Source organism: Salmo salar, chromosome 06 (genome assembly GCF_965601325.2).
Source record: "Salmo salar chromosome 06, fSalSal1, whole genome shotgun sequence".
In the NCBI taxonomy this organism is placed as follows: Eukaryota; Metazoa; Chordata; class Actinopteri; order Salmoniformes; family Salmonidae; genus Salmo; species Salmo salar.
Window position 1 is genome coordinate 75,872,190 of NC_138296.1, and position 15,505 is coordinate 75,887,694.

The 15,505-nt window shown below is 46.2% G+C and overlaps 1 protein-coding gene across 1 annotated transcript in view; it reads right to left on the reverse strand.

Moving 5' to 3' along the window:
* The window catches only part of fig4a (FIG4 phosphoinositide 5-phosphatase a), a 109,476-nt gene that overhangs the window by 57,593 nt on the left and 36,378 nt on the right, over positions 1 to 15,505 (reverse strand). Inside the window, exons 12-16 of the mRNA XM_014205487.3 lie at positions 9,375 to 9,508; positions 5,942 to 6,058; positions 697 to 742; positions 408 to 556; positions 113 to 279 (exon numbers count right to left, since the gene is read on the reverse strand). Of these exons, the coding sequence (XP_014060962.1) occupies positions 113 to 279; positions 408 to 556; positions 697 to 742; positions 5,942 to 6,058; positions 9,375 to 9,508 (613 nt within the window). The remainder of the gene's footprint in view (positions 1 to 112; positions 280 to 407; positions 557 to 696; positions 743 to 5,941; positions 6,059 to 9,374; positions 9,509 to 15,505) is intronic.

The window sequence follows — 15,505 nt, forward strand, 5'->3', positions numbered from 1 at the left end:
CTGCTTTGCTTTATCTTGGCCAGGTCGCAGTTGTAAATGAGAACTAGTTCTCAACTGGCCTACCTGGTTAAATAAAGGTGAGATAAAAGTGTGTGTCCGTGTGTGCGTCTACCTGAGAAAGCGTTGCTATAGTAACGGGACAGGGTCTGCATGATGTCTTTGGAGTGCTGTGTCCAGGGGGCTATCTTCCGGTAGGTCTTCACCCTGTGGACCAGTTGGGAGCCCCCGTACTGCAGAGACAGGGTGTCCCCATGGTCTTCATACAGCTCCTCAAACAGCCTGAATTGTGTGGGGGGGGGTAAAGATCACACAAGGTCAGAGATATCAACAGCATTTTTTAAGTTCTTATGTCAACTTTTAGAAATGTTTAAGTGAGTCTCAGAGGCAAGAGTGGAGTAGGGTTTTACCTAACACAGTCCGTGTCGAACTGCAGCTTGGGCTTGTCAATCATGCCCAGAGCGTAGAGCTGATAGGCCAGAGCACACTTCCCCACCATGAACTGGGCCGTGTTAGTACGGTCCAGGCAGTCCACACAGTTCGTCCTCAACACACCTGTCTGAAGATGGGAGAGGAGAGCTCAAAAACAAAACATTTAAATGTGGGCGCTGATAAAAGACGGGCATCATCTCCACCGTCAGATTTCCATGTCAACAGCCACCGCCTGCTCAGGTGTGTACGATGAGTAATATACCGTACCTGGACACGCCCACTTGAGGTGAGACTTCCCCCAAGATCTCCCCACCTGAGGAAAGAGAAAACTCCTTTAATCAATCAAACACTGAGTATGCTTGTTGTACTTTTATACTCCTGCAATGCACATTGTCTAGAGATGGCACAACTCAAAGTTTCTGAATCTGAACACATTTAGGACTGGTGCATCGAAGAGTAATTCTCCAATGCCACAATGGCATAAAGCACAGTATGATGAAAACCAGAGGAACATCGGCTCTACTACCCATAGCATGTCTTTCCTCTCCAAGATTACCATCCCGTCTACTTTGCTTATCAATTTAGGTCACTCTAGGCTTGCTTCATTGCCAGGTGTATTTAGTCCCTGGCTTGTATGCAAAGCATGACATGCTAATGTCAAATAAATAATTAACCCCTTTTTCTCCCCAATTGTAATCAAATTACAATCTTGTCTCATCGCTGCAACTCCCCAACGGGCTCAAGTCATTTGTCCTCCGAAAAAGCACCGCTTAACCCGGAAGCCAGCCGAACCAATGTGTCGGAGGAAACACTGTTCAACTGACGACGATGTCAGCCTGCAGGCGCCTTGCCCGCCACAAGGAGTCGCTAGAACGCGATGAGCCAAGTAAAGCCCCCCCGGCCAAACCCTCCCCTAACCTGGACGCCGCCCTATGGGACTCACACTCACAGCCGGTTGTGACACAGCCTGGGATTAAACTTGGGTCTGAAGTGATGCCTCAAGCACTGCGATGCATTGCCTCTCACTCATTATGATGGCGCCGACAGAGATGGTCGCCTCGCTTCGAGTTCTTAGGAAACAATGCAGTATTTTGTTTTTTTATGTATTATTTCTTACATTGTTACCCCAGGAAATCTTAAGTCTTATTACATACAGCCAGGAAGAACTCTTGGATATAAGAGCAACGTCAACTTACCAACATTACGACCAGGAATATGACTTTCCAGAAGCGGATCCTCTGTTCGGACCACCACCCAGGACAATGGATCTAATCCCAGTAGGCGATCCAAAACAACGACGGCGCATTAGGGGCAGACGAAGCGGCCACCTGGTCAGGCTCTGTAGACGTGCACGTCACACACCGCTCCCGAGTATACTACTAGCCAATGTCCAGTCTCTTCACAACAAGGTAGATCAAATTCGAGCAAATGCTTCCTTCCACAGAGACATCATAGATTGTAACATTCTCTGTTTCACGGAAACATGGCTCTCTCGGGATATGTTGTCGGAATCGGTTCAGCCACCGGGCTTCTCCATACCGACAGAGATAAACACCTCTCTGGGAAAGGATAGGGCAGGGGGTGTATGCTTTATGATTAACGACTCATGGTGTAATCATAACAACATACAGGAACTCAAGTCCTTCTGCTCACCCGATCTAGAATTCCTTACAATCAAGTGCCAGCATTTTACCTACCAAGAGAATTCTCGTCAGTTATAGTCACAGCTGTGTACATTCCCCCTCAAGCAGACACCAAGATAGCCATCAAGGAATTTCACTGGACTATATGCAAACTGGAAACCATACATCCTGAGGCTGCATTTATTGTAGCTGGGGATATTAACAAAGCAAATTTGAGAACAAGGCTACCTAAATTCAACCAGCATATTGATTGCGCTACGTGCATGTGCAATACCCTCAACCACTGTTACTCTAACTTCCGCGATGCATACAAAGCCCTCCCTTCGACAAATCCGACCACGATGCCATCTTGTTCCTTCCGTCTTATTGGCAGAAACTCAAACAGGATGTACCAGTGACGAGAACCATTCAACGCTGGTCCGACCAATCGGAAGCCATGCTTCAAGATCGTTTTGATCACGCGGAGTGGAATACGTTCCGGTCAGCTTCAAAGAACAACATCGACCTATCCGCTGGCTCGGTGAGTGCTTTTATAAAGAAGTGCATTGGAGATGATGTACCCACTGTGACTATTAACACCTACCCTGACCAGAAACCGTGGATGGATGGCGGCATTCGCGCAAAACTAAAAGTGAGATCCACCGCATTTAACCATGGAAAGAGGTCTGGGAATATGTCTGAATATAAACAGTGTAGCTATTCCCTCTGTAAGGCAATCAAACAAGCGAAATGCCAGTACAGGGACAAGGTGGAGTCGCAATTCAACAGCTCAGACACAAGACGTATGTGGCATGGTCTAAAGGAAATCACAGACTACAAAAAGAAATCCAGCCACGTCACGGACATCGCGCTTTGAAACAAACTAAATACCTTCTTCGCCCGCTTTGAGGACAATACAGTGCCACCATCGTGGCCCGCTAACAAGGACTGCGCCCCCCCCTCTTTCTCCGTGGCTGACGTGAGTAAAACATTTAAACGTGTTAACCGTGGAAAGGCTGTTGGCCCAGGCAGCATCCCTAGCCGCATCCTCAAAGCATGCGCAGACCAGCTGGCTGGTGTGTTTAAGGACATATTCAATCGCTTCCTATCCCAGTCTGTTGTCCCCACATGCTTCAAGATGGCTACCATTGTTCCTGTAACCAACAAGGCAAAGATAACTGAACTAAATTACTACTGCCCCGTAGCACTCACTTCTGTCATCATGAAGTGCTTCGAGAGACTAGTCAAGGATCATATCACCACCTTACTGGCCAAACTAGACCCACTTCAGTTTGCATACCGCCAACAGGTCCACAGACGACGCAATCGCCATCACACTGCACACTGCCCAATCACATCTGGACAAAAGGAATACCTATATAAGAATACTGTTCATTGACTACAGCTCAGCCTTCAACACCATGGTACACTCCATCATCAAGCTGGAGGCCCTGGGTCTCAACCCCGCCCTGTGCAATTGGGTCCTGGACTTTGACGGGCCGCCCCCAGTTGGTGAAGGTAGGAAACAACATCTCCACTTCGCTGACCCTCAACACTGGGGCCCCACAAGGGTGCATGCTCAGCCCCCTCCTGTACTCATTTTTACATTTTACATTTTAGTCATTTAGCAGACGCTCTTATCCAGAGCGACTTACAGTAGTGAATGCATACATTTCCTAATTTTTTTCCCCCGGTACTGGTCCCCCGTGGGAATCGAACCCACAACCCTGGCGTTGCAAACACCATGCTCTACCAACTGAGCCACACGGGACTGTACTCCCTGTTCACCCATGACTGCATGGCCATGCACACCTCCAACTCAATCATCAAGTTTGCAGACGACACAACAGTAGTGGGCTTGATTACCAACAACGACAAGACAGACTACAGGGAGGAGGTGAGGGCACTCGGAGCGTGGCGTCAGCAAAACAACCTCTCACTCAATGTCAACAAAACAAAGGAGATGATCGTGGACTTCAGGAAACAGCAGAGGGAGCACCCCCCTATCCACATTGAAGGGACAGCAGTGGAGAAGGTAGAAAGTTTTAAGTTCCTGGGCGTACACATCACAGAACGAGGCTGAAGAAATGTGGCTTGTCACCCAAAACCCTGACAAACTTTTACAGATGGACAATCAAGAGCATCTTGTCGGGCTGTATCACAGCCTGGTACGGCAACTGCTCCGCCCTAAACCGCAAGGCTCTCCAGAGGGTGGTGCGGTCTGCACAACGCATCACCGGGAGCAAACTACTTGGGGACAAACTACCATGACACCAACTGGCCTTCTTTAGACTAGTTGAGTACTCAACTAGACTAAAGAAGGCCAATTGTATTGCTTCTTTAAGCAGCAGAACAGTTTTCAGCTGTGCTAACATAATTGCAAAATAATTTTCCAATTACCAATTAGCCTTTTAAAATGATAAACTTGGATTAGGTAACACAACGTGCCATTGGAACACAGGAGTGATGGTTGCTGATAATGGGCCTATGTAGATATTCCATAAAAAATCTGCTGTTTCCAGCTACAATAGTCATTTACAACATTAACAATGTCTACATTGTATTTCTGATCAATTTCATGTTATTTTAATGGACAAAAAAAATTGCTTTTCTTTTAAAAACAAGGACATTTCTAAGTGACCCCGAACTTTTTAACGGTAGTGTGTGTGTGTGTGTGTGTGTGTGTGTGTGTGTGTGTGTGTGTGTGTGTGTGTGTGTGTGTGTGTGTATGTATATATTTATTTTCTTTTGAATCCCTTTTTTTTTTAAATATATTTTTTCATAATTGTGGTTGTGTAAGAAGGTTAGCCTCCAGACTAGCAGTGAGCCCCACGGGAGTCTCCATATGAGACAACCCAGGGCTAGTAAGAATGTCACATGTCTGGAAGCAAGGAAGAAATAATAAATTAAGAAGTAAATGGAGGAAGACTTTTCATTTGTGACACATCTGGCCTGGACTCAAGTCAACAACCCCCGCCAGAGACGAGAGAGTGGGCGGAAGTGTGTGTGTGTGGTCCACGTGCATGTGTTTCTTAAGCATGAGCACATGTATAAAAGCAAGGGAGTGTGTTTGATAATGTAGCATAACGCTAATAAATACGGCATTAGAAGAATGGCTAGCAGCTTAGGTAACCAGATGGAAATGTCAATGCTTGTGATTAAGATATGCAGATAGTGAGCACTGCGGCCCTTCTTCACACCCTTCTGCTGCTGCATGCTCCGTCATCTACTCTGATAGGTAGGGATACCCTGGCCATGACTATTCAGCAAAAATCCCATCTAACAGACCCATCTATTCCCATTACTGGACATTCATTTATATCAGAAGGAGAAAAAAATAAATGGAATTGCTATTAATGCGTGATTGTAAAATACTGTATGATTAGCTATTTGACGGAGCTTTATAAAAGCCCTCAGAGGGACTTTGTCTAACACATTAAAACAAACGTAGCAATAATCACGATTAAAACCAATTATGACAATTTAACACCAACCCCTGTAAAGAAATCTAGATGGTGGGGTGAGGTAGTTAGAGAGGTATAGGTTGGGGTGTAAAGGGCGCAAGTTTTTACCCCTCTGGCCCTACCCCTCGTCTGGCCTCACCCCTCGTCTGGCCTCACCCCTCGTCTGGCCTCACCCCTCGTCTGGCCTCACCCCTCGTCTGGCCTCACCCCTCGTCTGGCCTCACCCCTCGTCTGGCCATCACCCCTCGTCTGGCCATCACCCCTCGTCTGGCCTCACCCCTCGTCTGGCCTCACCCCTCGTCTGGCCTCACCCCTCGTCTGGCCTCACCTCTCGTCTGGCCTGTTTGTGTGTACCTCTCGTCTGGCTTGAGGGTGTGTGTGTGTGTGTGTGTGTGTGTGTGTGTGTGTGTGTGTGTGTGTGTGTACCTCTCGTCTGGTCTCAGGGTGTGGCAGAAGAAGTCAGAGCGGTTGATGAAGAAGCCGGTCCTCTTGACCACGTTCTCTGCTATCATACTAAGACGGTCCAGCACGTTATACAGCTTACTGAGGGAGGGAGGGAGGGAGGGAGGGAGGGAGGGAGGGAGGGAGGGAGGGAGAGAGAGATGAGATCATTATTTGACACATTGGAAAATAATTAACCAAAACACAGAGCAAACTGGAATGTTATTTGGTCCTAAACAGAGAGTACACATTGGCAGAATACCTGACCACTGTGACAGACCCAAAATTAAGGAAAGCTTTGACTATGTACAGACTCAGTGAGCATAGCCTTGCTATTGAGAGAGGCTGCCGTAGGCAGACATGGCTCTCAAGGGAAACAGGCAATGTGCACACTGCCCACAAAATGAGGTGGAAACTGAGCTGCACTTCCTGACCTCCTGCCAAATGTATGACCATATTAGAGATACATATTTCCCTCAGATTACACAGATGCACAAAGAATTTGAAAACAAATTACATTTTTAGAAACTCCCATATCTATTAGGTGAAATACCACAGTGTACCATCACAGCAGCAAGATGTGACCTGTTGCTCCAAAAGCAGCCAGTTTAAATAAAACCATATTTATTTTTTGAACTTCAGCTACATTGAAAAGTTTATATTATTTTGAAACGTTCTGTCAGTGTAATGTTTACTGTTAATTTATGATTGTTTATTTCACTTCTGTTTATCATCCATTTAATTTGCTTTGGCAATGTAAACACATGTTCCCATGCCAATAAAGCCCCTTAAAGAGAGAGAGAGAGAGAGACAGAGAGAGAGAGAGACAGAGATGGGTAAGGGGCAGGCAGACAGAGATGGGGAAGGGGCAGGCAGACAGAGAGGGGGGGTGGGGCAGGCAGACAGAGGGCGTGGCGGGCAGACAGAGGGCGGGACAGATAGACAGAGGGCGGGGCAGGCAGACAGACAGAGGGCGGGGCAGGCAGACAGACAGAGGGCGGGGCAGGCAGACAGAGAGGGCGGGGCAGGCAGACAGACAGAGGGCGGGGCAGGCAGACAGACGGAGGGGCAGGCAGACAGAGGGCGGGGCAGGCAGACGGCGGGGCAGGCGGGCAGACAGACAGAGGGCGGGGCAGGCAGGCAGACGGAGGGCGGGGCAGGCAGACGGAGGGCGGGGCAGGCAGACGGAGGGCGGGGCGGGGCAGGCAGACGGAGGGCGGGGCAGGCAGACGGAGGGCGGGGCAGGCAGACGGAGGGCGGGGCAGGCAGACGGAGGGCGGGGCAGGCAGACGGAGGGCGGGGCAGGCAGACAGGCAGACAGAGGGCGGGGCAGACAGACAGAGGGCGGGGCAGGCAGACGGAGGGCGGGCGGGGCGGACAGACGGAGGGCGGGCGGGGCGGACAGACGGAGGGCGGGCGGGGCGGACAGACGGAGGGCGGGGCGGACAGACGGAGGGCGGGCGGGGCGGACAGACGGAGGGCGGGCGGGGCGGACAGACGGAGGGCGGGCGGGGCGGACAGACGGAGGGCGGGCGGGGCGGACAGACGGAGGGCGGGCGGGGCGGACAGACGGAGGGCGGGCGGGGCGGACAGACGGAGGGCGGGCGGGGCGGACAGACGGAGGGCGGGCGGGGCGGACAGACGGAGGGCGGGCGGGGCGGACAGACGGAGGGCGGGCGGGGCAGACAGACGGAGGGCGGGCGGGGCAGACAGAGGGCGGGGCAGACAGACAGAGAAAACATATGAATGAGTGTTAGGCAACTTAAAAGGTCTCTTTGAAAAATGTTTTCATTGAACTTGAACATTTCTTTCAGGGACAGCAACAATAACTCCTCTACTGTTAAAGTTAGGTCCATTGTTGGTGAGCAAAGTTAGCTTGGGGAGTACCATGCCAGGGAAAATGAATAAGGGAAAAGATGTGATCTTCAGAGCGTTTCCATAGCTGCAGTGATGGATAACCCCAGGACTTTGTGGTTAATGTACTTTGGCCCATGAAATATATAGCTCTTCTTGGGTCACATGGGACCATGTGCTGCTGTATGTACTGCATATGACCATGTAGCCTAGAGGTTCCCAAACTAGGGGGTAGATAAGAAAATGGGGTTACGGGACAATTTCCCAAATCCCCACAAAAAATGTACAAATAAATACAAAAAATATTATAATATCGTCTTTGTATCTCAAAATTTTTAAGTGGTTAACCTTAAAAATCTAAAACGAAAATGATTATACTCCAAAACTCCCTAGCTTATGCTCTCCAAATGAATGTTATCTGTGAGGACCGAGATGCCCATGCATTGACTTTTGTTCGCTATAAACGTTGCGGGCGGCTATTCACCAGGACATATTGTTCTGTCTCTCGATTCCCGAGCATGAAGCGGCCCAGGGGATGTTCAGTGTGCTGCGTGGCTATATTGACGAAAAACAGATTCCATATGGGATCGAATGATGGGCTTTTGCACAGATGGAGCTCCATCTATCATGGGACGGCGGGCATGCCTCCGCACTCTAGTTGTGAATGTGATTTTTCGCATTGAGAGAGGAGCGTTTGTCATTCACAATGGATGTAAAAACAACTGACTTGGTTGACCTTCTGTGTAATGAAAATAACAGAACACAGCATCAGCAAGTGTCCCACATGAGTGATGACTGCTCACCAACCCTTGGAAGGGCACTTTGGGACCTACTTCCCAAGACAACTGGTACCTCGGAATGAAAAGAGCGCCAACTGGGAAAATTAGCTTTGAACAGTCATGTAACTCAGCCCTCTTTCTAGAGCTCAGACTTTCCGACCTGAAGATCAGTAACGTCAGGATTCAACCTCGTATTTTTCTTAGTTCCCAGTTGTCTTGAAAGCACCATAAAAGTCATGGTAGGCTACCCTTCGCCAGCTCATATCTGTGTGAAGCTGGATCCAGTGCTCGTCTGCATTAAAATCAAATATCCATCCAGGTTGGATGTGACAGCAGAGATGAGGTGCGTACTGTCGATCACGCCCCCTGACTTTGAGAAGCTCCGACGCGACACGCATCAAACACACCCATCTCCTTAGTGGTGGCGAGATATGAGACATTATACGTCAGTATAACTTGCGATTGACTATCATAGTCCCACATTAAGTAAACATTGGTTGTTAATTACAACAACAAAAAATTCACATGGGTGGGGTCGCGAGACTTTTCAGATATCAAAATAGGGTTGTGGGCCCAAAACGTTTGGGAACCATTAAGTGTTCTGAGATGTTGACTTAGGTTGCTGGGACAATACTTTGTACCTCTGGCTCTTACAGAACACGATGCTGGTGTAAGCTAAAGCAGCCGGTATGAGTAGGATGAAGTCGCAACCAAACACTGATCTTAGGCATTTCCCCTTTAATGGTTAAGGATAGGGTTTGGGTGAGCTGATCCTAGATCTGTACCTCTTGGTGTATCGGGCCATGTCCCAGGCGATGTAGTCGATGCAGTGTTCTGGAGGGAGGAACTGGTTGAGGTTGATTACAGCTGGGAAGAGCTCCTCACTGAGGATCTTCTCATGCTTTCTCTTCTCTCTTTTCTACACACAGACACGGAGACACACACACATCATCAGCGTTACTCATTTACACTGCAGGAAAGGTCTCTGATTTATGAGAAAAGGCATGAAAGTCTATGGTAATTTCATAATTTTTGTCTCGGCAAAATTTCGCCTGCAACGGTACCACCTTAATGCACATAACGTTTTTTTAACATCTCAATCCGTTAACTACATACAGATGTAAGCTCTTAATTTGAGCCAGTTTGCTAAAGCAGGAAAATAGTTCTGCAGCAACAGGAAATGTGAATTATGTGGATTATAATTAATGGACTTTTTGTAGGGGTCGATACATTTTTCGTTAGGGCAAAGTTATGTCTGAAATGTCAAAGTGGAAATTCAAATACACTACAAGTTTGCATTTCCTGTTGTGCAGGAAAATTCTCAGCAACAAAAGAATGATCAAAGTAAGATCCTACATCTGTAACTAAAATCAGATGGAGCTACCTTAGGAGAGAACTATTTCCAGACACTTAAAACTAGTGAGTCACAACCGACCAACCAACCATTAATGCCCGTTCACCCACAGGAGCAGTGTGTGTGCATGTACATGTGCACGCATTAGTCATCACCTCTTCTCTCCAACGCACACACACACACACACACACACACACACACACACACACACACACACACACACACACACACACACACACACACACACACAGTACTCCTAGCTCTGCATTGACATCAGCTAATCATGTCTACAGCAGCCAAACTATGTCTGTCTACCAGATCTTCAGTCCCTCTCTACGAAACGTTCTCTCAAAACACACTCTCCCTCACATATGCTGGCTACTTAGTGAGCACTGTCAGTTCCTATTCATTCTGTTTGAAGCCAAGAGAGTCTACCCCTGCATCCCTGCATCCGAGCCCCCTGCTGTTCCTCCTGCCATCTCTCCTAAAGATCACCCCGGTCGCTAGACCTTCAACAACCTTTTAACCACTTATCTACAAAACACACACACGCCTCTATCAGTGTCACAGCACTGGCCAAACGGCCAGTTAATAACCAGCCATTAACCACTGCCAGGCTCTCTCTCACAGCATGGCATCAAAACACACACACAGACACGTGCCAAACAAAGTATCATGCATACACGCACACAACTGCAAACACACTCATCATATGCCAGCATACCATGCATGCAGTGCAGTACAGTACATGCTCTGCACACACAGATGGGAATCTTGCAAAATGCATGCACATGAATACACACCTGCAAAAGAGAGTGTGGCAAGGCATGACAGAGGCTCTTGCTGTGACAAATGAACGTGGTTAAATGTGTCTCTGCACAAATGAGGGAATTTCCCAGTTAAGAGAAATGGATCCTGATGAGTGACACACCCCCACCTACCCATCACTGGCCAACACAAATCACTCCTACGTTGCAATAGTCTATGGTGACTTTTTCGATTTCTGCTTGTGAGTGAGATAGTGAGTGGGGGGGACTAAGGGGGGAGCACCCTACCCTCTCCTCCCCTACTGCACATGGCCGAGCTTGTGCAGGCAACGGAGGGCTGTGATTGGCTATCCCTCTCCTCATTCCCTTGTGAGTGACATGCACAGGACACCCGAGCTTAGCAGAGCAGTAAGAAGGGGGGGGGTTCACAACACTGTGTGAAGAGAGTGTGTGCGTGCATTAGTGCATTTAAGGTGGTTCTTCAACAGCTTGTAATCACTAGCCCCAAACCAGTTTCATCTCTCGAGTCCCTCTTTTATCACTCCATCTGTCAGAGTAACCACAACAACTGTTCTTCTCCAATGTATTGACAAAGCTAGGGAGTTAGCCGAAACCTTCACTAGCTAATTAAACCAACACACCAGGCTATTGTCCAATCACATGAAGGTGTGATTCCAGGAATCCTGCTGGTTTCTAAGAAAAATCCTCAAGTGAAATTCTCAGTCATTTGGATGTGTCTGTCAACACTTCATTATGGTCATGTTGGATATTACATCTCTCCCTCTCTCCTTGTTTTCTCCCCCACAGGGACATCTGACACCGGAGAATGTTTTTTTTTCTTCACCAAAAGCTTATTTAATGCCTTCTTTAGTATAAATATGTTAATTGTAACATTGCAGTAATATAATGCTTGGAAAACAGCACAATGGGGCCATACTTGCGAACATTAAATATATTTTTTGTTAAACCTGGACCCGTCTCAAAACGAGCATCAGCCAGATACAATCGTCGACATAGTTGCACATGATAGAATGCTACATTGTAGCTGGTCCCATCAGATAACCTGGCACACGTTAGCCCTATGCTAACCTCACCAGCTGACAATGATTATATCCGATAAGTTCTGCATCAGCTACGATTGTATTTGGCTGATGCATATTTTGAGACAGAGGTCCAGGTTGAACTTAAAATGATTAGTACATTTTTATGTTTGCAAGTATGGCCCCAATAGTTTCCAACCCACTTTACAGAACCGAGAACAACAAGAACCAGGAATAATTACTTCACAGAAAGAGAGGACAACAGCCTGGCTGATTGAGTCAGAAGTGCTTGTATAACCATTCACTTCAGCGCTCTCCTCTCTGGCAGTATCACCACAAGCTGCTTGCCCTGAATTCTGTCACTAGGTCTTTAACTTTGAAGTCAGAGCAGCAACAGAATGGCAACTAATGGATGGCTTGCCAGTCAAGTCCTCTCACTACTACTGGAGTGAGCTACACTACCGGCTACACCAGGGGGTTTAGAACACCTACGCATTGAAGGGTTTTTCTTCATTTTTACTATTTTCTACATTGTAAAATAATAATGAAGACATCAAATCTATGAAATAGCACACATGGAATCACGTAGTAACCAAAAAAGTTAAACAAATCAAAATATATTTTATATTTGAGATTCTTCAAATAGCCACCCTTTGTCTTGATGACAGCTTTGCACACTCTTGGCATTCTCTCAACCAGCTTCACCTGGAATGCTTTTCCAACAGTCTTGAAGGAGTTCCCACAAATGCTGAGCACTTGTTGCCTGCTTTTCCTTCACTATGCGGTCCAACTCTGCCAAAACCATCTCAATTGGGTTAAAGTCAGGTGATTGTGGAGGCCAGGTCATCTGATGTAGCACTCCATCACTCTCCTTCTTGGTCAAATAGCCCTTACACAGCCTGGAGGTGTGTTTTGGGTCATTGTCCTGTTGAAAAACAAATGATAGTGCCACTAACCTCAAACCAGATGGGATAGCATTCCCTGTGGCTCAGTTTGTAGAGCATGGTGTTTGCAACGCCAGCATGGTGTGTGCAATGCCAGGGTTGTGGGTTTGATTCCCACGGGGGGCCAGTACAAAAAAATAAATGTATGCATTCACTACTGTAAGTCGCTCTGGATAAGAGCGTCTGCTAAATGACTAAAATGTAAAATGTAAATAGCATATCGCTGCAGAATGCTGTGGTAGCCATGATGGTTAAGTGTGCCTTGAATTCTAAATAAATCACAGACCGTGTCACCAGCAAAGCACCCCCACACCATACCACAACCTCCTCCATGCTTTACGGTGGGAAATACACATGCAGAGATCATCCGTTCACCCACACCGCATCTCACAAAGACGGTTGGAACCAAAAACCTCTAATTTGGACTCCAGACCAAATTTCCACCGGTCTAATATCCATTGCTCGTGTTTCTTGGCCCAAACAAGTCTCTTCTTATTATTGGTATCCTTTAGTAGTAGTTTCTTTGCAGCAATTCAACCATGAAGGCCTGATTCACACAGTCTCCTCTGAACAGTTGATGTTGAGATGTGTCTGTTACTAGAACCCTGTGAAGCATTTATTTGGGCTGCAACTTCTGAGGCTGGTAACTCTAATGAACTTATCCTGTGCAGCAGAGCAACTCTGGGTCTTCCATTCCTGTGGCAGTCCTCATGAGAGCCAGTTTCATCATAGCGCTTGATGGTTTTGTGACTGCTCTTGAAGAAACTTTCAAAGTTCTTGAAATGTTCCTTATTGACTGACCTTCATGTCTTAAAGTAACAATGGGCTGTTGTTTCTCTTTGCTTACTTTGAGCTGTTCTTGCCATAACATGGACTTGGTCTTTAACCAAATAGTGCCATCATCTGTATACCACCCCTAACTTGTCACAACACAACTGATTGGCTCAAACGCATTAAGGAAAGAAATTCCACAAATTAACTTTTAACAAGGCACACCTGTTAATTGAAATGCATTCCAGGTGACTACCTCATGAAGCTGGTTGAGAAAATGCCAAGAGTGTGCAAGCTGTCACCAAGGCAAAGGGTGGCTATTTGAAGAATCTCAAATATAAAATATATTTTGATTTGTTTCACTTCTTTGGGAACGGGGGGCAGTATTGAGTAGCTTGGATGAATAAGGTGCCCAGAGTAAAATGCCTGCTACTCAAGCCCAGAAGCTAAGATATGCATATTAATATGAGTTTTGTAGTTTTTGAAGTGATTGCCTATCCAATATACAGTGTAAATTTGGTCAGATTGCACTTCCTAAGGCTTCCACTAGATGTCAACAGTCTTTAGAACGTTGTTTCAGGCTTCTATTGTAAAAGGGGAGCGAAAAAGAGCTGTTTGAACCAGTGGTCTGGCTGAAAGCCTTTAGTTTAGTCACACACGCAGCCCTGAGCCCGAGCTCCGTTCCCTTTCATTTCTAAAGACAAAGGAATTGTCCAGTTGGAATATTATTGAAGATTTATGATAAAAACATCCTAAAGATTGATTCTACACATCGTTTGACATGTTTCTACAAACTGTAATGGAACTTTTTGGACTTTTCGTCTGGACTTAGTGCCCACGCCTTGTGCATTTGGAATAGTGAACTAAACGCGCGAACAAAAAGGAGGTATTTGGACATAAAGATTAACTTTATCGAACAAATCGAACATTTATTATGGAACAGGGATTCCTGGGAGTGCATTCCGATGAAGATCATCAAAGGTAAGTGAATATTTATAACACTATTTCTGACTTTTGTTGACACCACAACATGGCTGGTATCTGTATGGCTTGTTTTGGTGGCTGAGCGCTGTACTCAGATTATCGCATGGTGTTTTCACCGTAAAGCCTTTTTGATATCTGACACAGCGGTTTCATTAAGGAGAAGTTTATCTATAGTCCTATGCATAACACTTGTATCTTTCATCAAAGTTTATGATGAGTATTTCTGTAAATTGATGTGGCTCTCTGCCAAATCACCGGATATTTTGGAGGCAGGAGGCAAGAGATTTTTGGATATAAATATGAACTTTATCTAACAAAACATACATGTATTGTGTAACATGAAGTCCTTTGAGTGCCATCTGATGAAGATCATCAAAGGTTAGTAATTAATTTTCTCTATTTCTGCTTTTTGTGACTCCTCTCTTTGGCTGGAAAATGGCTGTATGTTTTTTTGTGACTAGGCGCTGACCTAACATAATCCTATGGTTTGCTTTCGCCGTAAAGCCTTTTTGAAATCAGACACTGTGGCTGGATTAACAAGAAGTTTATCTTTAAAATGGTTTATAGTACTTGTATGTTTGAGGAATTGTAATTATGAGATTTCTGTTGTTTTGAATTCGGCGCCCTGCAATTTCACTGGCTGTTGTCGAGGTGGGACGTGTCCCACATATCCCAGAGCGTTTAATACTTTTTTGGTTACTACATGATTCCATATGGGTTATTTCATAGTTTTGGTGTCTTCACTATTATTCTACAATGTAGAAAATAGCAAAAATAAAGAAAAACCCTTGAATGAGTAGGTGTTCTAAAACTTTTGACCGGTAGTGTATATACACGCCAAGGTGAAACTAGTGTCACTCATTGTGTTGTGTGCAGAGATCAATAAGACAGAATTGTAATTTGAATATACTGTGATGGGTTCTGACTTATGAACTTGAAATATCCTTGTTCATGGTACTGAGGGAGAGAGGTGAATGAAGAACGTTTACACTCTGTCAGAACATGTTATTGTTAGACATCAGGTATTGTATGGAAAGGAGAAGGGCCACAGTCTGG